The following is a 26412-nucleotide window of genomic DNA, read 5'->3' as shown; positions in this document are numbered from 1 at the left end:
TGGACACCACCTCTCCAGTGGATTAGTCCAGTTGGATTAACCAAATGGTTCTGCAAATACCAATTGGGCATTCCAAATAGTTTTAATTGCGTGTAAAATTCCATTCGGATTTTCCAAATGGTACTCAAAATTCCAATAGGAAATCCAATTAGGTTTGCAACTTCCATTCGGCCCCTGAGATAGCGAATTGTGTTATATACCAAATGATTAGCTGGTTGGCCTAAAAAACTCTGACACATACACAGTATGGGGCGATTGTCATTAATTTCTCAGCTTTCATGCTGCAATTCGTTGTATCCGTTGGTAGCGGCGGTCGTGATCTTCAATTGTTACTCTAGTTGAGCCTGAACGTATGTACTACATGTACCACCTGTGCGGCTTCGCCATCCAGGATGGTCCACGACTACGTCTTGGCGAACGAAAGCGCCGGATTACCTTGCACTGTGGGTCTTCACAAAAATAAATTTTTTTTGCTGTTTGAAATCCCCGCCAGTCCCCGCCGGCCGGCGGCCGTGCTGTTTGGTTGAAAGTTGCGTATTCCATCGCAGTGTGTGTGTGTTGGAGGGGAGGGGGGGATGGTAGGTTTCGCTTGAATATCCTCACAAGAAAGGGTATCTATTTAAAGAAATTAACAATATTCGGTAAAAATATAGTGTTAACTTATTACAGCCAATTCATTTCTGCGCATGAATGTTTCTGCCGTAGTTTCGTACCACGTGTTTCTGTGCCGCCATTGCCAGCTGTCGTCCTGCCGCCGCGGCCCGCGGCAGCAGTTTTTTGTTTTTCGTTCTGTGCGGGTGCACGCAACTATGCTCGAATGCCTTCACCCATCTTTGTGCGCTGCAAGGACTACGATTGCGCAGTTGTGCCAGGGACTACGATTGCGCAGGATTACCCCCTTGTAGCAACAGTGGTTCACGACGACAACACATCAGGACGGACGACTCCGGCGAAAGCGATCGCGTTTGAAAGTGAGTACTGCGATTGAGCTTCGTGAAAATCTGCGCAGCGAAAATTGTATGAATATGTAACAGCGCAGTGAACCTACTGACACATTTCAACGCGATAGCATTAAGGAGCTAGTTACATCGAAAACCAGGAGTAATCGGCACGGTGGTGTCCGTATTTGTCAACTGAGTTGGCTCTCCCTCTTCTCTACGCAAACTAGGAAATTGCTGGAGGTGCTATCACGTTCCACTCTTGCAATATTGTGAGGCTTATAACCAACCTCCTTGTTTTCGTCAACCAAGGCGCTGGGTAAACAGTCGGTCTTCAAAGATTTTTTTTTTTTTAATATGCTTGCCTTCGCAAGTGGCATGCTCTGCATTTTTCAATGCAAGTTGCAGGTTGCGAGGCGAGGGCACAGTCTGCGCTGCAGTGCATTACAGTGATAAAATGCATAACTGCTCCTGTACAATGCGATAAGCGATAATCGACCAAGCTCGCGAGCTTGAAAGTTGTGCACCACTACAAAAAAAAAAATAATTTCAGATAGCGAGTGGCCTTTTCTGTGCTTGAAATTATTGAAGCGCATTATCAGCTTATTTTAATTTAGGTATGGCCTGTATGATACTGCATTATGAACTGTTTAGCTTATTTAGCTTTATCCTTGAAGCATTGCAGATGAATCTATGTGATATTCGAAAGATAGCGGGTGCGATATAACTGGCGTGAACTAAGGGAAAGGAGGGCAGAACCTCGCTGATATTTGAGACCGCTTGTAACAAGTGCTGTAGGGCAGGTACAATATGTGAAATACTCAATTTTCTTGTTATTGGCCTCTAGAAAACCTCGAGTCAAGGATTATGCTGTGCATGAGCGACAGACTATTTACCTGTTTTTTTTTCTCTTTTTGCAGAAAGCTGGTTTCTTCCACTTCATCACGGAAGATGGATGTGCGCTTCAAGTTTTACGTCATATTGAGGAATTAGACATTTTACAATAAAATATGCCTGTTGTACTTTAAGCTGCTTTTCTATTTTATTGCTTCGTGGGAGCGAAAAAAGCATGCATGCAGCATATATGCGAGAAAGATCCGGGAACGGACGTCCGAAATGGACGTCCATTGGCCAGACAAACATGTCCATTTGGACGCTTATCGGACGGCCGATGGACGTCCACTGGCTGTTCGCGGACGTCCATCGGCCATCCGGAACATCCGAAACTGATGGCCACTGGCCGTCCGATGGATGTCGGTGGTTGCTTGGGACAGTGGTGCCCCGCAGAAGCGGACCCTGCTAACCTGTAACCCCGATAACACTCCAGTTAGAATATCCTGGCCAGTCATGCTTTCGTCATGTCCATCAGTTCAGTTCAGTCGTTCAGTCCTCTTCGTGACCCTATGGACCATGTCACGCCACGCTTTCCGGTCTCTATCTTCCTAACATCACATAGCTTCATCTGCAGTGCCTCGAGGATGCCATCTAACCATCGCGTTCGCTGCCTACCCCTTCTCCGGCGAACCCTCAACCTTTCCCAACATCAAATCTTTCTCCAGCGACTTCTCTCTTCTCATCAGATGACCAAAGTAGCTGAGCTTTAACTTTAGAATTTGACCCTCCAATGAGCAGTCAGGGTTTATGGTCAACAATATCGACTGATTTGATCTTCTGGCAGTCCAAGGAACTCTCAAGAGTCTTCGCCAGCACCACAATTCAAACGCGTCAATTCTTCGGTGGTCAGCCTTTTTCACAGTCCAACTCTGGCATCCATACATCACAACTGGAAAGACCATAGCACGAGTTATACGAGTGGCATCATGTCCATGCCACTTCACAATGTACTGCGAGGCAGTCGATCGTGCCATGAATGAATGCATGCGCTGAGCCAAGCAATAACATTGAATTTCCGTGGTTAACGATGATAGCCGAGACCGCGAGATGGATCTCGCGAGAAAAAAGTGAGCAGAACAAGAGCCCCACATGAATAATGAGTGCCCTGAATCCCCCCCTCCCCGCTTTATCGCACAGGTGGCGGCGGCGGGCGGCGCCGGAGCGAGCCCCGGCGGACGGTGCTCAAGTTCCATTTTAAATCCGATTGTGCGCTCTTTATAGGCTGCCGCGGTGAAAAGATCGAGCATTCGCTAATTGCTGCTGCCTCAAATGGTCTAGTTTAATTTCATTTGCAAATACTATGTAAAATCCAAACAAACAAGACGAACAATGTTTGCTATATTTTTACTTTTTTTCCTTGTTTTCCACTGATCAGGTATTCGATAATCGAAGGCATTTTTTCCCATAGTATTTGCCTTTGATTCATGTGATAAATCGCTACAGTCACAAACCCCTACTTTGTTTCTCATATACAAGTGCAAAACTAAACAATTTGGAACAACTACAGCATAGTACAAGAACTAGATCAATTCAACGACAGCAGTGTCCACGGATGTGGCCACAGCCAGTCAACTTGCACCTTCTGGGCATTATTTATTTGTCTTTAGTTGCCAAGGACAGCATTTCTCAGTGAAAGCCGTTTCTGCCTCAGAGGGCTCCGCTGCCACCCACAAATTGTACAACTAAAGACAAGGTAGAAAGTCTGTTAAAAATGGACAGAGCCTGCAGTTTCACCCTTTCCCTGACTGCACTGGCTTACCTTGGTAGTGGTCAGCTGGTCATGACCCCTCTGCAGCGAGACGACGCGTTCATCCAGCTGGCTCATCAACTGGGCGAGCCGGGCCTCACAGGCCTGCAAGCACTTTTCCTTCTCCTCCCGAACTTGCCTCTCTTTCTCCAACTCCTCACGGACGCCAATCAATTGGTCTGAAATGGGGCACACACAGGGCTCAGCAACTGTGCTCGGCTTGGGACAGCCCCCGAGATAACAGTGTACAGCAGCATGCACGTATAGTAGAAGAGACATGCCAAACATATGGAAGCAGCTCCAGGAAGTTGTAATTTTCATCGGGAAAGGAAAATAAGAAACTGCATAGGGCTTAACTTTTGCAAACTTCACATTGCACCAAGAAAAGTGATGCCCTCGGCTTAGTCCTTTTTAAAAGGAAAAGCTGAAACTCCTAATGCCTTTTCTTTGCAGTGCTTAACCCAGTATGTATGCAGAATGCACGGTTTAAGCATGTTTTTACGGACACAAGTGCTCACAGTGAACATCATCATTCCAGCAGGTCCAAGCAAGGCATATTAGTATATCTAGTCTATCAAGATAGTATATCTTAGCTTGCATTCATTGATGTAGACCCCTTAAAAGCTGTCACTGTACAGTCTAGACGGTTATAGCGAAGCCACTTACAGTGAAATAGCAGTTATAACAAAGGAAGTTCAATTTCCCATTCCCATTTTTGCATTTTCAATACAATTTGGGTCCACATTTACCGAAGTAAATAAGCACGCATCAGCAGATATAGCAAAGTGCTTTTGTACTAAATGAAAAATATGTATCAATCATGAGATTTTTACGCCTTCAAGAAAATTTTTGTGCTAAAATAAGAATAAAATTCAGCCGACTGCACTTCCGCAAAGCAAAAGGTTGCTTCACTGCATCGCTTGGCTTGCAGTTTTTGTGCCGGCTGCGCGGGAGGTTAAAAAGGTAAGAAAATAAAAAGCAATTTTTGGTGACATCGCAGACCTGCGGTTGACTTGGCGAATCGTGGTTCTTAAATTTCTCTCCTCTCGGTTCTGGGCCCAGGAGAGAGAAAAGAGTCATGGAAAAATCGTCGCGGGAGAGAGAGAGAGGGAGAGAAGTGAGAGTGTTTCCTACCCTTTCGTGGATCTTTGTATGAGCTTTTCTCGCTGATGCCATTACACCTTCCTGCCATGTTCTGCTTCTTACCTTTGATATCCCGTGACCCCTGATTTCACCTGGACAATTTTTAAACAACGGACCTACTCAGTTATCCCCTTTCTCGGACCCAACCTTTCGATTTCTTGGCAATGTCGAGTCTCGCAAAGCCCCAGCACCACAACGGGCAAAAGGAAAGTGGTGTCTTTGAAGATGAAGTGCGCCATTTTGGACGAAGTGTGCCGAAACGTGAAGAAGAGTGATGTCACATGGAACTATGAAATCGCAGTCCACAGTGTCAATGATAATAAATAATGGCAGCAAGGTCGACGACGTTGGAAGCAGAGACTGAAAGAGAATCCGGTGCACCACATACGCTGAAGTAGATGCCGCACTTTACAGGTGGTTCTTGGATGTCCGGTCAAAGAACATCCCGCTTAGTGGACCTATTATGCTGGTGAAGGCTAAGGACTTGGGCTTCGCTCTCGGTCATGAGGACTTCCAGCCGGGAAATGGGTGGCTCCAGAGATACAAAGAGAGGCCATTATGTGCACAAACATCGCCGGGAAGCTGCTCCGTTGACGAGGGATCACTCCAGCAGTGGATGGCCAAGCATCGTGATCGGATTCTTGTGTATTCCGACAAGGACATCCACAATGCAGACGAAACTTGTCCTTCCAACTGCTACCAACAAAAACTCTCGCAGCCAAGACGGAAAAATGCGCAAGAGGAAAAGCCAGCAAAATCCTGATCACAGTGTTGATCTGCTCCAATATGAATGGTTCAGACAAGCGAGACTTCTTGGTCATTGGCAAAGCTAAGAAACCACATGGCTTCTCCAAAGGGCTCTCTATGCCAGTGACTTATGTAAGCAACAAGAAAGCATGGATGACAAGAGACATTTTCGGCAAGTGGCTCGCCGACTTTGACAAAGAGATGGTCCAGAGGAAGCGCAAAGTACTGATGTTGCTTGAAAACTGCATTGTGCATCACCTCAATGTACTCTTGAGCGCCGTTGAAATTTTGTTCCTGCCCCCAACAACTACTGCCAAGCTGCAACCTATAGACCAAGGGGTTATTGCTAACTTCAAGGTCCATTACCGGCGCTGAGAAAAGAACGCCTTCTGATTGATGCTCACTCTGCCGACAATATGGCCGAGATGGTGAAGGGCCACGGCCCTCTAGTTTGCAAGTGGAGCCTCGAGGGACGTGAAGCACCCGACTATTACTGTTTTAAGAAAGCCGGCTTCGCCCGAAGCACTGCTAGCGAGTTGAACCTTGTGTCTCCAGGTCTACCCCACACGGACTTCATCTTTGCCGACAACGAAATTGTTGCCACAGAGGACTTCATGATTGACGAAGTTCCCGGGGGCGTCGTGGAAGGTACAGATAGCCCCTCCGAGAGTGACTGTGATGACCCTGGTTGCATCCTTAAGAAGGTGACCTCAACAGTAGCCATCGCAGCTGTTGAAACACTACAGATGTTCCTCGGGAGTTCAGTGCAGAACTTCGGTTCTCAGATAGACTGTATGGAGGCCACAATCCTGAAGACCGCACTTGCAAAACGTGTTTCGGGAATGATGGACCATTTCGTCCAGCGACGATAAAACAATTTACTCAAATCTGTGCCTTTTTTTTCATAATCTAAATACAACGAAATAACGAATATAGTGAAGTGATTCCCAATTCCCGCCGACTGTTGTGACCGGACTAGATTGTATGTCGTTTTCCTGCAACAAAATCTACTATGAACTACTTCTGATCTACCAGTAAAGAGTAGAAATGCAGTGTAGCCATTTTTCGAAGCATTTAGAAGCAGCAGAAAATGCGCATTCCACTGTATGTAGCCATGGAAAAAAAGATAACATAACCTGAGACATTCATCAAAACCAGGATCATGCCAATATATACCAAAAACCTCTGCCCTGTTTACTAAAGAAAAAAGATCTGAGCAATTTACTCGGCAATCTTAATTTTAAATTTTTTTCCCTATGGCAAAAGCAACTTTGCACTGCGATGCTAGAAAACAAACCAGAGCTGCTGTAGTGAAAATACGCCCTTGACATCCCTAGGTTTTCTGCACAGCAAGATCAGACGTTATGAGCACATTGATCTCGACGTGCCCATCTCATTCCATGATATGTAATGAGATTACTGTGAAAATGAAAACGCCATGCCTCATATACGAACTAGTATAGATCGAGCCCTACAACATCTAAGAATGAAGGATTTATCATTTTAATTTTGCACTGAAGATCGCATAAACAAACGGAGTGACCTCTTGTGTTGAAACACTTCGATATCTCTGTAGTACCCCATGTGACCACATCTCTGGAAAATAAACTTTCTTAAGTGTCTTTTAAGAGGTTCTCATCGTGTTTTATTACAATTTGCACTCTATCCAGTGCAGCATGCAATAACAACCACCCTTCCTTTGACATCACCTGATGTGCTTTTAGTGTTGTTCATTAGATGGCGCCACAGTGATTTGAATTCCTTGGATGAAGTGGTGACCATGGCCCACTAAAACTTTACTTGAGACATTCTGCCGTAACAGTCTTAAGTGTGAAAAGCATTATTAATGATACTAAAATTTCTAGTTACTGTCTGGCAGGTGAAATTTAGTTTTCGGAGCATCACTTTTTTCGATGCCTAATCATCATAGTGATTGCTGGTCAATTGTTTCCAGCATCCCTCTACAAAGTAGGTGAATGCACTCTTTCTCTTACCAAACAAACAAAGCCCACTGCATCCTCATAAATGAACCAAAAATGGCACAAATGGCACAGTGTATTGAACATAACGGTTGACAGCTGTGTGCCAGCTGCCACTGCTCTCAGGTTGCACTCTTGCAGCATCACTCCTCTAGCAGGTCACGCCAGTGACCCAGCTACAGCGCCAATGTCACTAAAAAAGACACACACTAATGGGAACAAAGATTGTGTATTATGTGCAAACAAGAACCCAGAGTGCACAAACATGCAAAATCAACAAACAGTCAGCACACAAGTAAGTTGAAGAAACATAGGAAAGGCTAGCTCTAACATCTCCAAACAAGCACCAAAAGTGAGACAAGAGACATGCAGATCAAAGATGAAAAGCAATAAAAAAGAAAAAAAAAACAAGAAACAGGATGGGCCGCAAAACAAAAGCATTCAAGCATTACGAGCGAAGAGCTGCGCTTGTTTCTCACATACAAACACCAGATGAGTCTCTTAAAAGCGTCCAATATAAGAAAAAGAAAATATGAAAAGCCAGGCATCATTTCCCAGTCACTGCGCCATGCACGAGGGTGCTGAACAGGTGGATACACGCAGCAGCAACAGCAGCAGCAGCAGCAGCAGGTAGGTGTGAGGAGAAAGAGCAAGGACGGGACGGAGGCAAAGGGCCACCAGCAGACAGGCACTACAGGGAAGACAGGTAGCAGTCACCAGGAACCTCTGGGATAAAAGGAAAGCAACAGGAAGCCCCTTACTTCTCTAAACTCCTCCCCTGAGCCCTAACCACGCAGCCTACCTAACCTCGAGGCTGCGAGAGCCTACAAAACGCTAATCCAACTGCCAGGTGAAAGTGGGGATCTGAAAACTGAGAATAAAAAACAAACAGGGAATCCTGATCTTTCATCAGGAAAGAACAGAAAAATGCACACACTCCTTAGCATTGAAAAAGAATTAGCTCAAGGCTGAATTACAACAAGGGCTCATTTTGTTTGACTAAATTTTGAACTGAATGCCCAGAAGAATAAAATCACAAAGCAATGCTGCAATTACTTTCAGCGCCCTTTGTACACACGAGAAAATGACAAGCTCCTAAAAATGAGAGATGACTTGATGAAATGAAGCCCAACTGAAATACTACAGTGCAGTGATTAAAGAACATTCCTAAGGTACACATAGAAACAGGGCCACCAAGAACAAATAAATGGTAATAAGCTGACATGATAGCAGTACAGCCCATGCAAATAGTTTGCAGTGAAGGCTGCAATTTGTGTCTTTTTTCTCTCTATGCTATGCAACCTTGCGAGAAATTCACGAGCAGCAGGCTGGTCTCACCTAGCTGCCTGCGAAGCTGGTCAGCCTCGTGGGTGAGTGTCTGCTCAATCTGCTGCTTGCAGTTGAGCTCTGAACTAGCCTGGTCGCGCAGGAACAGTATCTGGCTCCGGAGATTCTCCTCCAGGGTCTCCTTGTCCAGCTGCACCTTGATGAGGTCCTCCTGCAGCTGCAGACACTGGAACCGAAGCTCCTGCATGTGCATAAATTTTGCAGTGAAATGAAAAGTCATTTTTAACACAAACAGCAAAATAAACATTGTACTCCAAAACTGCCTAAAGCAGGGTGTCTAGCAAACTCCTATTTTCAAAATCTGCTACTTTTCCAGGTTTTCCTCAATTATTTCAGATCAAATTCCCTAACGAGTGAAGAGGCTAAAAAATGTAGCTGCTGATGATAACGAGCAAAGACGAATAATTAACGAAAAGCTATTTATTGCTCCTATTTTTGAAAAGGCTGTCATTAGTGTCAATAGCCGTTAAGAACATCAAATGTTTACTGAAAATTAAAAGTGCCCTGATGCCAGCCTCAGAGCACACGAGCCGCCCAACCCGCAAACAGCCAAGCCAATCCAATCCAATATGACTGCATGCGAGCGCTTGGCAGCACAGCTCATCGGTCGCTTTCGCGCAGACTGCTGCCGACGAGGTTATTCCTGCTTTTAGTTGCGTACTACTCTCACGCAGTGCTTACGCATATTTTAATGAGTACCCACCTTACGTGTGTTGGTTTTTCTATTGTGGCAGCTCGACCATGTGCTGGCGTCAAAGTAAAATATCGCACCTCACCTTGCACAACAGCAGCACGTTGGCGAGACAGCGAAAAAAAAATAAAAAACTGCACATATAACATACTTGCTCTGCATCAGCTTAAAATGAAAATGCACTGCAGAATATATTGCGCCATTTTCCCTGACTTGGTGAAATTTTTTATGCTTTCCCTGACATTTCACTGATTTTTCCTGGTGCATGAAATTTCCCTGACATTTCCTGATTTTCCCGGTTGCTAGACACCCTGTAAAGAGAACACTGCAATCTACTTGTCATAATAAGGATAATAAAAGTCACAAATAGCAAAGTACAACCACAATTCAGCAGAGGTCTTCATCAGAATTCCTCTTCCTTTAAATCTTAGTCCTTGATGCAAAAAGCTGGCTTCCGTGCAACTATACCTACTCCTGCAAGAAGTGTGATTACAGCACGAATATGCCTCTTTTCTAGGCCTGTGCGAAGGCCTGTGCAAATAGTGGTTTCCTGGTTCTCTTACAACCAGGAGAATGAGCAGCACGTGTTTCTTCGAATAACTTTAAAGTGAATATTTCATATACTTCTAGAGCAGAAAAGAAGTGAACGGCCCAATATGAGGCCATTTCACACACACACACGCACGCACGCACGCACGCAAAAAGAACAGTGTATTAAAAGCTTTCTCCCATTCATGGAAGTTAAGTCAACTTTGTGCAAAAAAATGGCCTTCAGAAACTGAGCCCACCCAAACGGTGAGCCAACATATATGCGAGGCGAGGGGCCTGTTTGTAGGACCTCTAAATGCTGGTTTCAAATGCAATTTAACTGTTGCTGCCACACATGTGAGGAGACCAGCTGCACCATATGCTTGGGAGAGCCGGCACACAATACTATGCCTAAGAAGTGCCCATATATATATTTATATATATAAGGACCTACTTTAACCAATCCATACGATAATAACAAATTGAGAGTGAGACACAGTGCAAATTACTGCTTTCGGCGAGCTTTTCTCACTCTCATCATGTACGAGTAACTTTCTTTTTTCATTTTTACCGGCCCAAAAATGCACCTCACATTATATGCGAGTGTATTATAAAGTGGGTCTTAGCAGTAAGTACCCTAGCACAACAGCAAAGGAAGCCTCCCACAGAGCTACAGCTGTTTTCCCCTTGAGACACGGTACAGTGCTCACCTCGAGGGAGTCTGGCAGGTTGATGGGCTCGTCCTGCAGCTGCCGTGCTTTGGCCACATACCGGCCGAGCAGCTGCTCGTTTTCTTCACTCAGCTTCTGGGCCTGGTCCCGCAGGGACACCAGCTGAGAGTGCAGGCGGCCCAGTTCCTGCTGCGCCTGCTGCGAGCTCTCGACATGCGCCTGCTGGGTCTCCGCCAGGGCTGCCTCGGACGCACTCAGTCGCGATTGCAGCTCAGACACCTGCCACACACACCAAAGAATACCCCTACGAACTAAAACACTTGCTCAGTCATGAGCAATGTCTACGCAGGCATAACGTTGAGTAATGCGGATACCATGCCTGGGAAGCAAGTCATGCCATCAGTTGAAAACAAAAATCCAGATGTGAAGTCGTCTACGCTAATACCAATGCCAGTACAGAAAGGCAGATTCGAAGCAGATGGAACAGGAGCAATATCTGTCTTAAGGGCAGTGAACACGAATACTTTTACTAACTACAGTCAAATCTCGATATAATGAATCATTGGGGACCGCCTTTGATCATTTTCTTTGAAATACCGTTGCAGTGAAAAACTTGCGATTATAAACTAGAGGTCAAACCAAGGTATAAAAATAACATACCTTGGCAGTAGGCAGTAGGTTTGCAGGCAAGAAAATACTCAAATTAAAATGTTGCACTAATTTCAAAGCTTCTTTACTTGAATAAATCAGTTATTTACTTCTTATACATGCAGCATACATGACTGATTAAAAATTCTCTACGCCTTCCATTTCGCACAACATCCCATCGTTTATGTCACTGCAATGTTCATGCGCAGTAAAACACAGTTGAATACAACCTCATCCTTTGTGTTCATGAAGTTTAAAAATCTTGTCTTGGTTATCGCTATGGTCGATGAGGCAATGCGAAGCTGTCAGCAGAGGCCGATTTGCTTTTTCCCTGCGTCGATTTCTAGCAATATGGCTACTTTTCCTGGAGCGATAACTCCTTTAGCTCCTTGGCACCATTGCTAGCTGCATTAATCGTTGAATCTCGCACGAACATCGCAATAAGATCGCACGCTAAAAAAATTCCTCCATACTGCACGCGTGAATGGCACGAACAACCGATCAGCAAATGACGCACAACACAGAGAGCAAGAAAGAAAAAAAGGCAGGTGGCTAGGCCTGCTGGTTACTGCCTATTAATCCAAAGCTTTGTGGTAGTACTATGTGTTGGCACTAGATAGAGTGATGATGATAGCTATAGCTCATGGCACACACACCGAAACGACAGTTTCTGTTTCATGCGAGTTGCGGCGCTAATAGTTAAGCCAAATTCGTAATGCCGATTTTCTTTGATTATAGGAGAAAAAATACACAACGTATGTTATTTTGAAATATGCACTATATTTAAATTCGTAGTTCTGAAATATTTTTACACTGAAAACATCGAAAGTTAGTTGGGGATTTTCAAAAAATTTGTTAATTTGAACAATTCGTTAATGTAGTATTCATAGTAACGGGATTTGACTGCACCACTATCACCTGTTTGGCTGACAAATGCCATTTCTTACGACCTACAAACTTCCACACAGAACATTGTACTTCGCTTTGTTTTGCAAAGAAAAGACCAGCATATTTCCAAACATGACGTTTAACCCGTTCGTGGCAGCGGCATTTTTTGCACACTCAATCTTATTAGTTGCGGCCCACCAGGAGGCCCCTTGAAATATTTTCTGTGCGGCATGACACGTCAGTGAGCCACTGGCAAAACCAGCTTCTCAGAGCCGCCAGCAGATGGCAATGGCAACCATGATGTGTGCGTTGGGCGGGCTCTTTGAACTCAGTATTCATGGCCACATAGCTCCTAAACTCAATGCAAACCACCAGCTGCCCATGATGCAGTGAACGTGCTAAACATAACCAATTGCAAAATTAGGCCTCGATGCAGAATACGAGCACAAACATGCCAGTGTAATTAGAATTGGATTCTGTGTCCATGCAGCGTGAGGCAAAACGAGACGAAGGCCAAGCAAAGCAAGGAGACCTGGTGCTGGACGTCAGTGGCCGAGTCGGCGAAGCGCTGCTCTAGTTGCTGGCGGTAGTCACGCTCGTGGCTCAGGTCCTGCCTGGCCGTGCCGAGCTCCTTGGTGTGCCGGTCCAGATCCCGCTGCACCTGCTGCAGCTGCAGCTCATAGTTGCTGCACATCTCGCAGGGCTGGCACAGGCGCTCCCGCAGCCGCTTCAGCTACACAATGAAGAAAAACCACGGGCAGAAAAAGACAGCTGTCAACTCCTGCACAGGAGTTCTCAGCCCATTCAGACTCAAGAAACACCGATGAAACACCGATGGCGTTCCAAACGTGTTGAGGAATCCATGTATGTCCTGGCTTCCGCTTCTACCTACCACGCACACAAGTCATAAAAAAGCGTGCAGAAATAGGGCTCGTCAAAGAATGCTCAAATTCGGTTATTAGTGGCAAGCAGTGTAGTCTAACTGCGTGTTTAAGGTATATTTTAATTACGCGTAGTTTCAATTTGTGGCAGTGTCTGGTCGCTGCAAGTGCGCTCTCACAGATGAAAACGCAGACATACAAACGGCGGTTCAGCATTTCAAAATAATCAAGTCAGGAAGGCAAGCTTTACTGAGAGGTCGTCTCTAAAGCCTTTTGCCATCCTCTGACAAATTAAGGGGCGTTTTATAATGTGAGAGCACTATATGTCCCATTATAAAAGAAGCTGATATCATAGTTTGTGTGTACGAGATAGTAAAAAAAATCTGATGACATAGGTTGACCTTATCACGCGGCTTAATGACGCATGCATTACTGGATGTATCCAGACCCAATCTATACATGCAGCACAGCAGTCTACGTAGATCATACACGCACGCATTCCCCAATTAGCAAGTGCACTAAGAGAGAGTCTGAAATTTCAAAATCTCACGCGAGGCTTAGTAATCACAGTTGGAAAATCAGTGCAAGCTTCAATGTTTGGGTGAATGTCGGCAGAAGAAAAGGCACCGCAGCAACTTACTTCTTCTTCAAGTAGCCTCCACTCCTTGTCGCTGACCACTCGCTTGCCAACAGCGAAGCTGTCATCGTGTTCTGTACGGGCAACTTCCATTAAGGACCTCCGTGCCTCCATTTCAGGTGTCGCATCTGGGGGCAAGAGTGCCGATGAGTGGATGCAAAAAAAAAAAAGAAAAAAAAGAAAAAAAAGTGCCCCGCCGCGGTGGTGCAGTGGTAAGACGCCCGACTACTGTGCGGAGTTCCCAGATTCGATCCCGACTGCGGCGACTGCGTTTTGATGGAGGCGAAATGAAGTGGCGTTCGTTTGCTGTGCAATGTCAGCACACGTTAAAGATCCCCAGATGGTCGAAATTGCTCCGTAGCCCTCCACTACTGCTCCCTTTTCTCTCTTTCCACTTTCACTCCCACCTTCCTCCCTTCCCTTTCAGCGCAGTTTAGGTGCCCACAGAGCAAGTGTGACAGATACTGCACCTTTCCCTTCCTGTGAACCAATTATTATAATTATTATTATTATTCGGGTGACCTTCAACGAAAGGCCTGAAAGGTCCCTGAGCAACATTTACAGTGCACCTTCATAATGAAAAGAGCACCCTTCAAATGTTTTTATCGAATGCTGCGATCAGAAGCTGTGATAAAGTAGCACTGGGCTGAACATAATTTGTCGTGTTGTAATCATTAGCAATACATAAAACCTTGTTACAAGAGACACTCAAGAGACCCGAAAAAGATGTCTCTTGTAAGCAAGGTCTCTTGTAACCAAACATTCTAAAAGCACTGTATTGATCCGTTTACTGCACATCAGCATATAAATGCATTCACATGCATTAACAGGAAATTGCTCAGGAAAGCTTAAAGAATTTATTCACTGCACTCTTCGGCCATCCCAAAAATCCTCCGGAACGTCCCTGGAACATTATTTTAGTGTGGGTTGAAGGTTTATCTGTTGAGGCTTTGGTTGACACGGGCGCCGCTGTTTCTGTGATACACACTGACTTGTGCTCCCGCTTAAGAAAAGTGAAAACGCCTTATGATGGACCCGAACTCCGTGGAGCTAATGGGGCAATAATTCGGCCTTTTGCTAAGTGTACTGTGCGAGTTTTTGTTGATGGTGTCCGCCACCACGTACAATTTGCCGTGATGTCACCGTGCGCTCACCCCATTATTTTAGGCTGGGATTTTCTGTCTGCCGCATCAGCCAGCATTTCGTGTCGCGACAGGGTCATCTACATGAACGAGAGCGATCCGTCTTCTGAACCTCCCGTGCCCCGTCATCGCCTGCTTGCCGCTACTAACTCAGTGTTTCCCCCTGGATGCGAACAACTTGTCGCGCTTACTTCTACTGACATTGATAACGGAGATGTGCTAATCGTGCCTTCTGATCGCCATCTGACCCGTGGAATCGCGCTACCACCAAGTCTTGTCCGGTTTGAGCATGGCACAGCGCTTGTCGCTGCTTCGAACACTTCTCCAGAGCCCATTGTGCTGACTAAAGGGACATGTTTTCCTTGTGCCCTGGACATTCATCCGGTGTCCCTCACCACCCTTACCGCCCCCTCTTCCTCACCAGCAGCTTCCTCCGATGCCTCTCTCTGTGTTCTCTTTGGCACCATCAATCCTGACCTTCCTGCGACTCACCGCCAAGCTTTGCAGGAATTACTTCGAAAACACCAAGCCTCCTTTGATGCCACTTCTCCGACCTTGGGCCGAACGTCTTCTGCACAGCACCGCATTATTACAGAAGGTACTTCTATTGTTAGGCGCCGCCCTTACCGTGTTTCCTTATCAGAACGCAAAATCATAGAAGATAATGTGAATGATATGCTCCGACGAGACATTATTCGGCCCTCAGCTAGCCCCTGGTCATCTCCGGTTGTCTTGGTCAAAAAAAAGGATGGGTCCGTGCGTTTTTGCGTTGATTACCGCGCACTTAACAAAGTCACTCGCAAAGATGTTTACCCTATGCCACGAATTGACGACTCCCTCGACTGTCTTCAGGGCGCCGAATATTTCTCCACTTTGGATTTGCGTTCCGGTTACTGGCAGATACCGATGCACGAAGCCGACAAAGAAAAAACCGCATTCGCTACTCCCGATGGGCTTTACGAATTCAATGTCATGCCTTTTGGACTTTGTAATGCCCCCGCTACGTTTGAGCGCATGATTGACACTGTTCTTAGAGGACTTAAGTGGAAAACATGCTTGTGCTACCTGGACGACATAGTTATCTTCTCTGCGACTTTTTCTGATCATTTATGCCGCCTTGATCAAGTATTAACGTGCCTGGCATCCGCCGGTCTCCAGCTGAACACAAAAAAGTGTAATTTCGCCAAGAAAGAAATCAAGATCCTGGGCCACCTCGTCAGCCGCGATGGCATTCGACCCGACCCTGACAAGCTTGCTGCAGTTTTGAACTTTGCACGCCCTCAGCGGACTAAGGAACTACGCAGTTTCCTTGGCCTGTCTTCGTACTTTCGCCGTTTCATTCGCAATTTCGCTACCATTGCTGCACCGCTCCACCGCCTCCTTACCGACAGTACTACTTTCAATTGGTCCGAAGAATGCGAAAAAGCTTTCCAAACCCTAAAGAATGCCCTCACTTCGGACCCTGTTCTCGCTCACTTCGACGACACTGCTGCTACCATTCTCCACACCGATGCCAGCGGCCTCGGTATCGGCGCCGTACTTCTGCAACGTGACACCGCTTCTCGGGAAAAAGTAATTGCGTTTGCCAGTCGAACTCTAACACCAGCGGAACGCAACTACACTATCACAGAGCAAGAGTGCCTCGCCGTCGTTTGGGCAGTTCAGAAATTTCGCCCCTACCTCTACGGCCGCCATTTCACGATCGTTACCGATCACCACGCTCTGTGCTGGTTATCAACCCTCAAAAATTTGACTGGACGCCTGGGCCGTTGGATTCTGCGTTTGCAGGAATACCACTTTGATGTCATATTCAAATCAGGTCGCAAACATCGAGATGCCGATGCTCTTTCCCGCTGCCCGCTCCCAGAGTCTCCACCTAGTGCTTCTTCGCGCCTTCCTGCGTGCACCCTCGGCGTCGCAATGTCGTCCAGAGCTCCAAACATCCCCTGTGCTACTCCTGCCGCTGCTCCAGATCGCTACGCAATTATTTCACACCAGCAAGCCGATCCCTACTGTCTTTCCCTAATCAACCTTCTCACCGGTGCTTCTCACCCTCCTACCGCTAGGATGCGCAGACAACTCCAAAATTTCAAACTTGACAACGGCGTGCTGTCCCGTTATATTTATTGCTCTGAAGGCACCCGTTGGGTCCCCGTTATTCCGAGAGCGCTTCGCACCCGTATCCTGGCGGCTTTCCACGATGATGCTACAGCCGGTCACTTAGGCTTTCATAAAACTTACCACCGCGTGAAAAGCCGTTTCTTCTGGCCAGGCCTCGCCTCAAGTGTGGCAAAATACGTCGCCTCTTGTCTGCCATGTCAGAGCCGCAAACGGCCCACTTCTCCTCCTGCTGGCCTACTACAGCCGCTACCTTGCCCAGCTACTCCTTTTGCCGTTGTTGGCATAGACTTATACGGGCCACTTCCATTGTCCGCACGAGGTAATCGCTGGATCGTCACCGCCGTCGACCACCTAACACGCTACGCTGAGACCGCTGCTCTGCCTAATGGCTCAGCACATGAGGTCGCGACCTTCTTTTTGGAATCGCTCGTACTACGCCATGGGGCCCCTCAAGTGCTTCTCAGCGATCGTGGTCGGACATTTCTGTCGACGATTGTAGCCGAAGTTATTGAGGCCTCAACCACACATCACAAATTGACCTCCAGCTATCACCCCCAGACCAATGGGTTGACTGAGCGGTTCCACCGCACGCTTTCTGACATGTTGTCTATGTACGTCGACCAGGACCACCGAAACTGGGACGTAATACTTCCTTTTGTTACGTTCGCCTACAATACGGCTGTACAGCGGACCACAGGTTACACCCCGTTTTTCCTCGTTTACGGCCGTTCTCCTGCTACCTTTCTTGACGCCTCTTTCCTTTCTACACATGCCAGTTCCTCACCCTCTCTTCCTGACCAGTTCCTTTCCCAAGTGGCCAAATCTCGCCGGCTTGCTCGCGTCAACACGGAAGCCAGCCAGGAAGACCGCAAGTGCCGCTATGATGCAACCCATCGCCAAGTTTCGTTCCGTCCCGGCGACGAGGTGTTACTTTGGACCCCATTACGCACTCCTGGCCTTTCTGACAAGTTACAGCACCGTTACATTGGTCCTTACACAGTTCTTGCAAAAACCTCCCCGGTCAACTATCGCGTCTCCCCTGTTCACCCTCCTCCGGACAGTCGTTACCGTGGCACTGAAGTTGTCCACGTTTCACGTATGAAACCTTTTATTCGGCGCAATCCTGCGGACTAACTGCGGCCAGGCTGGCCGCTTTAACTGCGCGGGCGAAATAGTGTGAGCACTGTGTGGCGCTTCATCTTCCACACGACTGAACGTGCTGCTTCATCTTCATCCTGCTCCCTCTTGTAGATACCCATCGTCATCGCGGAGTGTGTTTGGCTGCAGTGTGCGACCAAGGCTTCAGGTCTGCAATAAAGCCTGATCCCCCAAGTCCGACCTTCGCGTTACCTTACAATACTAGTATGTATTTTTGTGAATGCAGAGTGTATTCCTTCCCAAATTCTGGAGGTAAAGCACTTCACTTTGCGAGCCTTCCTGTTGCTCTAATACCTTTGAAGCACTCTTACATGCTCGTCACCCTCAGATCCTGACACTTTTCGTCTGAAATGTCCTCCTAGTCATCCTGTATGGTACAGGTGTCATTTACTTGCATGAGAATTGCATACTCTGTAAGCTCTTCGGGAGCACACAAGATCCACATTTGCAAATACGAGTTCTCAAAAGATTCTGGTGCCTCAGCAGTCTCTTGGATGCTGATATGGAACAGAATTTAGCTAAGGCAACCTGAAGTGCATCATGTATGAGTTGGTACGCTTCAGCTGCATTGTATGAGCACACCTAGGTTTCGTCTCTTCTAAATAGTGAAGAATTTACTCTAGGGACCTGAAAAAGTTGTCCTTAGTAACCAGTGTCTCTTGTAACCATGTCTCTTGTATGCAATGTTGTTAACATGGCAGACATAACAAAACCAACCAAACCATTTTCAAATGTCTCTTATAACTGAGTGTCTCTTGTAACAGTGTCTCTCGTAACGAGATTTACCTGTACCAATAAATTCTTAATGTTTCATCCAGTCAGTCACCAAGTCCCAGCCATTGTCATGCTACATCAGTGTGAACCCATTTTGCATGAAGAATGCCAAAAGGACTAAAAGAAAAGCAAGCCTTGCAACCCTTTTTACACACAAGTTTGCACTTTTTAATGTTTAAACATACCTGCCAACCAGGCGAGGTAGGAAATCTGGATATCTTTGACATCTCCAAAAGAAAAGGGAGGGGAGGGAGGGGAGTTCATTCAAGATTGCAATGTCCAATGCCCAATGAGTCCTTATGCATGCAAGGACCTTGTAGTAGCACATTTTGCTAGCTTCAAAATCTGTTGGAGTCGATTCAAAGCACAGTCCTGACTAATAGCCCTTTACCGGCAGCAGATGTTAAGAACGTTTCATTGCAGGTTGATGAGCAGAGAATTCAGTTGATTTCAGTTTCAAATCCCCTTTACCACCATCACACACAATTGACATCATGCCTATTAAACACTGCGCAAAATAAAAAAAATATTCGCCTTTTCTTGATCGCAAAAGTATTAGATCGCAAAAGTTTTTGCAAATATTTTTTTCTAGGGTTTTGACAGTGCCATCACTTCAAGCACACAAGAGCTCTAACTTTACACCGTTCACCGCACATGGGTGGCCTCGCTAACCCTAAACATACATACAAGAGCTGCGACAGCAAAAATGAAATGCAACTAGAAACAGCCACTCTTGCTTTGGCTCGATTCGTTTCAATCAGCTGCTTAGCCGATGATGCTGATGGTGCTAGCGCAGCCACTGAGGACGACGCTGGCGATAGTAGAATTTCGGTGATACGAATCTAGTTGACACGAATTTCGGGATGATAGGAACTCATAACATTCCCCAGCCAGAGCGCAATGCGTACAATGTCCAGAATTTCAGATGTCCCGAACACTCTCCAGTGCCACTTCGGATGATACCAACGTGCAAAGCTATGACCGCGGCCTTGAGCACTACGCACTGGTCACACATCGCTCGCTCCGTGATCGCCAGCCACGCTGTATGCCCCACAAGCAGTGTGAGGCAGCAATGTGGCCCACACATCCCCGCTGTCACAATCGCCTGCCCTCATTTTACACGCCACTTGGAAGTCTATGGCGGTGTGCGAGTAATAATTCACTGACGTCACAATCACCAACTATGCTATGCACGGCAGTTGGCGGCAGCACACGGGGCGAATGTGCACAACCTGCGCATTGCTGACTCTGCAATCGCTAGTTGCACTGTACACACAGGGGGCAGTTTATGGCAGCGTGCAGTCAAAACATCGCCGATGTCGCTATCTTTTCTTGTACTGTACGTGCCGTGAATGATGAGCCGTGGCCTTGCAGCCGTAACTCAATCACCTTGGCTGTAAACAGATCAGCGTGAAAGCCTTTCGTGTCACGCTGATTTTTGTCCTATTTGATGACACAAATTTTTGAATTACATGAATTTTCAAACCATACGAATTTTTGCGCATTCCCGCGAGGTTCATGCCACTCAGGTTTTACTGTATAATGCAGCTGCAGATTCCATGGTGAAAGTTTTGCATAAAAAACCCTCCTAGCTTTGGCAGAAGCAGCTCCTCAGGAAATATAGGGCAGTGGTCACCCAACTGGAAATTTCAGACAATTGGGAGTCTCTCAGATGAAATGGGGAAGTTGGAAGGTATGATGTTAACCTGAGCTTAGCTAAGGCTAGCCTAGTTAAGGAAGACCAAACACTTTCCTCCTTTTGAGTCATCCTTGTTTGTTCCGAAATAATCCAAACACTATACACTTTACTGACAAGGCCAATGGCGGCCTTACCAGACAGTGCGCTGAGCTGGTCTCCTGTCAAGCCAACCCCAGTAGCATTGAGAACCGCACCACTGTAGTCACCGAGGGACCGCGTGTCCTCCATTCCTCGTGCAGCAGGAGTGTTTAGACAATCGTCTGTGTCAGAGGGCAGGTCCGAGCTTGACAGAGATCGCCGATGGCTCTGCTTGGCAGCCAAGAGAGACGCTGGAGAGAGCTTGAAAGCATCAAGGTCAGCTGGGGAGCTTCGCATCCGTTGCTGAATAAACAAACAAACAAAAAAGACATTCCTATTACTGATGACCAATTTGTTAATTTAGCGTGTGCACATGCGTGTGTTCCTTTGTTCATCGGAGCAGCTGCTTATTTGTTTATTTGAACACCTGAGTTCGACTATTCATCGCTGAAGCTCAATGCACGATTCAAGTGCACAAAAGCACAGCAAAATACAATCCTACGGCCAAAAAGGCTTTTTGCCTCAGCCCATCAGCTGGTAAGAAATATTCCAGTCCAAATACTAAGAAATTAACCGTAGATGAGAAAAATTTTAACATGTTCCGAAGCACTTCATCAACCCTCCCACAGTGAAAACTAGGTGCACAGAAAAATCTTTACGATACGAACATGACTGGTACGACTTTCAGGATGACAAGAATTCGTAAAATTCCCTGGCTAGTGTGCCTTGAGTGCAATGTGCCGAATTTTGGCCGTTCCAAACCCTCTCTTGCCCCACTACGGATAATTATACACAAACAAGCTGTGACCACGCCCCTCGGCATTAAGCATTGCTCGTGCATTGCTAGCAGTGGAAGGCACTGCATGGCCTTTGCACATGGCTGACAGCTTTAATCGATCTCACTTAAGTCCTTCCTGTACAATAAACCAGTAATATACGTAACCCTGTATAAAATTTAAACTCAATTTTTCAGTAAGGTACACATTTCCGTATAAACTTCAGTAGAATTTTTGCTCACAAATATTACGTGCAATTCTGAAACAAACAAGACGAACAATTCAATTTTTTTTTGTTATTTAAATTTTTTATTTTTTTTGCTGATCAGATATATTTGAATGCCTTTTTCCCCCCCAGTATTTGTAGTATTTGATTCGTATTCAAAAATTTCAATAATCGCACACCAAAAGTGTAAGGTTTTTCGAAGTCCAATAATTCGGACTCTCGTACCATTTCGGACTGCAGTCAAGAAGCGTCACGTGCCCCATCGGAACGTATACATTTTCAAGGCCAATGTTTCAGACTCAGTAGTGTCTAAAAGTTCGATTTTTCGAACTAATTGGTTTTTGGCCAAAGGCATAACGTGAAAACCGCCATCATCCACAGTCACCATAGGAGGCAGTGGCACTAGCAGTACACTCTTTGTTGTCATCGCGGTAGCCTACAAAGAGTGTGCAATCGGACTGCAAATGAAGCATGAGAACCATGTGAATATGGCTTCTACGCCACCGTGGTGAAGAGAGAGGGGGGAGGGGGGTGGGGGGGGGGTGTTCCGCCTGCTTTTTCTTTCCTTGCGAGCTTCATCTCGCGAACTTCACTACCGTCCTGAACCATGAAAACCAAACCGGATGTTACTGCTTCACGCGGTACATGCACCTGTTAGTGGCATGAGCATCTTCTACAGCTGCGTGACAGTCGTAAAGTGGCACGGACGTGACGAAAGCGTGACTAGCCAGGATAGTCCAACTGGAGAGCTATAATAATCATAGCTTAACATGATCTGCTTCTGCAGGGACCACTATGCATGCTGTGACTGCCTTGAGCAAGCTGCATGCTTCCGAGCGGCGCGTAGGCCTGCTACATCGACACCAATAAGGATGCATGTACGGAAGGCTGTGCCCGCCGTCAGATCATGCTAGTGCGTGCATGCGGGCGGTGCGCGGAAGCAAGTCACAGTAGTAGATCATGCTATGTTATAACTTCCCATTATCAACATATAAACGAAACATGGGGAGCGGGGAAGTTCGAGATTTTTAATGCTGATTTTTCGCAGAAAAGCGACTTTTTCCAAGTGTACAGATTTTCCAAACTGTTCGATTATTCGGACCATTTCCCGGTTCCACCGATTCGGAAAAATCGACCAGCGACTGTGCGTGTTTTTTGTGTTTCTATAATATTTTTTCAGCTTTTCTAAAAGCTATTACAGTTAAAACTGATTAGGATTGAAAGTATTTTTATCAAGCCTTTTTAGGCCAAAAAAGAAACATACTTGAAAAACTTTTTCTTTCAACGTAAAAATTGATATCAGATAAGACTGGAATGAGCAGATTTCAGATAGCACAAGAAAAGATTTCTAGCTCAAAACTGTTTAGAACTAGTTTTAGGAAACCCAGAAATTTTTCAATAATTGTTGTGTTTCAAAATTTTATTTCTAACTTTTTTTGTTTGAGGATTTTCCCCCCCAGTATTGACACTAAGTACTTGTCTTGAAATAAATGTTTAAAGAAAATGTGTTCTATCACCATCAATTCTGTGCATTTTATGCATTTTTATGTGCAATACATTTTGGAAAAAAAAAAATATTTTTCGTATAAAACAGCGCGAAGACATGGGACGAAGCAGAAGCAAAAGACACACAGCTTCGTCCCTTGTCTTCATGCTGCTTTATATGAAAAATGCATAACCAACTCACCCAAACTGCCATTCTACTACAAAAAAAAAAGTATGTCTGAGATCTATCAAAAACAGCCATTTGTGCCTTTGTAACGGAAGCGTTAATTTATGGATGAGAGAAAGCTCCCCCTTCCGATGGTTATAATATATATGCCTTGTCCATAGAGGTAATAATACTATGTTTTAAGGAATGGATTAAATGAAAAAGAAAAGAGGACAAAGTTGTTAAAAGGCTATTATTTGTAAGCAGGCTGAGATCGCCCCAAATGAGACAAAGGTACTTTCGGTAGTGCCAAGTTACAAATTAGCGAAGGCAACTGGAAATGGCTCTCACATCATTAGGTGCTCTTCCCGGCAGTGTGCTCGCCTTGGAGAACAACCGAGGCTCCACAGCCGTGAACCTGTGGCCAGGCTTGGGGCTACTGGTGGGGAGGGGCGAGACAGAATGGAGGGCCTCTTGCAACTCTGGTTCCTGCACTGGGCAGGGGACTAGCTCCACATTTGAGCCTGCAGAGAGGAAGGGACAGCAGGTCAGGTAGCCAGCTAAGAACACTTTATATCAGGTATTAGAACTGATTCAATACAGCTTTTTTTGTATTTTCAGAAGCCATGAAAGATATGCCGCTGTCATCTGGGCAGGTGGACGTAAGGCAAGGCGAGCATTATTTGCAGAGTGCAGCAAAACGACAATTGATTAAGGAAATTAACCAATCGAGCTTCTTCATCTATGATTTTAGGGTGTCTGTAGTCTTTGTGTGGTTACTGTTGGCTTGAGGCAAGTTTTGTAATCTCGGGTACATTGTGCTCATTGCAGTGAAGTACCAGTGGAGGCAGGGGGCGCTGCCATGGCAGCAACCTCCCCTTCCTTTCTCCGGGGACTGGCCGTTCGATTCGCATCAGTCCTACGCAGGTGCGCAAGGTGACGCTGTTGTTCGGCCGTCAGCACGGCCTGCAGGCGAGCCAGGTCTCGTACGTGTGCCTGCTGGGCCTCAAGGAAGCGGTCGTTGGCCATCTGCCACGTGCGCTTGAGGCAGGCGTGGTCCCGTTTCTCACGCTCCAACAGCTGGCACACTGCGGGACAACACACACAAAAAAAAAACGATGGGCCTACTGTTGGAGTACGAAAGATATCATAGCGAAGGATTCTAATCAACTTCAACCACTTATGGAGTCCCTCAGAGGACATGAAACACCTCAATAGAAAACTGCGAGTGCATCAAACACCCCCACACAAATGCTAATATGGTGCACGTGCATTGAATACCACTTTAAACTCCACTCTTCGCTTTCATCCTGCAGCACAGCTAAATAGACTACACCAGGCCAAGATAATTGACAGTAGTGGAGTAATTGTGTTTATTGGCTAGCAGTACTGCTCCTCATGTCATGGTCGTTACCGTGAGAAAATGGCCCTTTTTTATAGGTCTCGGAAGATAGTATTTTTTTGCCAGTATAAATAATACTGCAACACATGTTGCAGCACACAAAATTGCACATAATGAATGCATTTTCCAAAAACGTAAGTTACAAACCAAATATTTATTAGGGAACACACAAAAAATCAAATTTGCTATTTTTGTGGCGAGTTTATAAAGTAAGATAGAAAAGGTATGATATCTACAGACGCATTATTAATAAAGGAAATTTATAATATAAATTTTGAAGAGCAATTACCCAAGAACACTGAGTAAAACAATAAGCTATTTGTACAGCACCGTCCTTTAGCTACATAAAGAAAACTACAGGTGAAAACAGCCTCATTTCTCGTGCCATACGATGAAGTGGTTCCTGTATTTCGTGAGGCACCAAATCATAACTGCTGCAAACTGGCTTGTAAAGACCCGGTATACATGTTGGACATAAGGAGGACCTTCAGGAATGCGTTTTCGTTGATTAAGACCACCTAGACTCAGAGTTAAAGCTCACTAGCGAATAGCTGGCGTCATTTTTGGGTAATTATCACCACTCAACACAGTCACATAACAAAGCCGACGATATGATTTGATATTTGACTTGCTAGCAGACTTTTGACCACAAAAATTTGATGTTAATGCTGCACTACCACGAATGACAGGTTCTTGTTTTTTTTTTTTCTTTTTTTTTTTTTTTTTTTTTTCAAGTGCGGCCACCATGACCTTTTTCGCAACAACACATGCACATTAGTTTTCAAAAAGGTCCGTAAAAAATAGGAACGTCACCATAGCAGGAAAATTTATACAGATTCTATAAGTGCAGTGCCAGAGTAACCAATGGGTGGCGCTAGGTGCATGAGAATCTATTCCAACATGCTGAAATTGGAGATTTAAATCATTCATCGTCGGTGACCAATTTGAATGGGCGTGGTAACGAGTTAGGCTGCAAATCGATTGGGACTATCGCTTCTATGAACCCTCCCAATGCATAAAAACGGTGCCTGCCATGAAATGTCATTCCAAACGAAGCGTTTACATGATACATAGTCCGCTTAGACCTCCTCGCCTATCAATTTCGCCGGACTTCCAAGCCCCATGGTTGTAACGAGTATCAAATCCAGCACTACCCGAATGCTAGGCAGCTGCTCTACCACAAGGCCGCCGCTTTGGTGTCTTTTGACATTTTGAGTTGGGGCAACAACCTTAGCAATAGTGCTGGCAATGAGTTGGAGGCACTGAATGACTGTGGAAACAACTATGCCTGAGAGTGAACTCCACTTGAAGGCGAGCACCCTTACATGAGAGCCACCTCAATTCTCTTTCATTGTAAACCAAGGCATCACAATTAGCTTTTGCTTCTTTCGTTTGAACTTCAATACAGAAGTGTTTCATTAATTTTCCCAATTATTTTCAAAGGAGACATGTAGTTTTAGAATCTGGAAGGAATTTACAATCAAGCCATGCAAAAGAGGTTGGCGCTTTTCGCAAACTTCCATCGCATTTAAAGAGCAAAAGAAGAAAGCAGTGAGAACTATGAGCTAAATTCAGTGGGTATCAAAACATTAGAAGAAGTGCATATAAGTGTGCCACACGGCTCAAACTAGCACCACTGCTGGCCA

At 45.7% G+C, this 26412-nt stretch overlaps 1 protein-coding gene across 3 annotated transcripts in view; it reads right to left on the bottom strand.

Moving 5' to 3' along the window:
- LOC146196952 (rab GTPase-binding effector protein 1-like) overlaps positions 1 to 26412 on the bottom strand; it is a 56940-nt gene that overhangs the window by 13976 nt on the left and 16552 nt on the right. For 2 of the 3 annotated variants that reach the window (XM_084598672.1, XM_084598674.1), the window contains exons 7-14: positions 24204 to 24452; positions 23716 to 23888; positions 20768 to 21014; positions 13743 to 13867; positions 12754 to 12954; positions 10725 to 10964; positions 8787 to 8976; positions 3592 to 3758 (exon numbers count right to left, since the gene is read on the bottom strand). In XM_084598672.1, the coding sequence (XP_084454798.1) occupies positions 3592 to 3758; positions 8787 to 8976; positions 10725 to 10964; positions 12754 to 12954; positions 13743 to 13867; positions 20768 to 21014; positions 23716 to 23888; positions 24204 to 24452 (1592 nt within the window). The remainder of the gene's footprint in view (positions 1 to 3591; positions 3759 to 8786; positions 8977 to 10724; positions 10965 to 12753; positions 12955 to 13742; positions 13868 to 20767; positions 21015 to 23715; positions 23889 to 24203; positions 24453 to 26412) is intronic. The other variant, XM_084598673.1, reaches the window with a different exon arrangement.

Source organism: Amblyomma maculatum, chromosome 3 (genome assembly GCF_055883805.1).
Source record: "Amblyomma maculatum isolate TAMU_Amacu chromosome 3, ASM5588380v1, whole genome shotgun sequence".
NCBI classification, from domain to species: Eukaryota; Metazoa; Arthropoda; class Arachnida; order Ixodida; family Ixodidae; genus Amblyomma; species Amblyomma maculatum.
The sequence above is the reverse complement of the archived record's forward strand: the minus strand, read 5'-3'. Positions and strand labels throughout refer to the sequence as shown.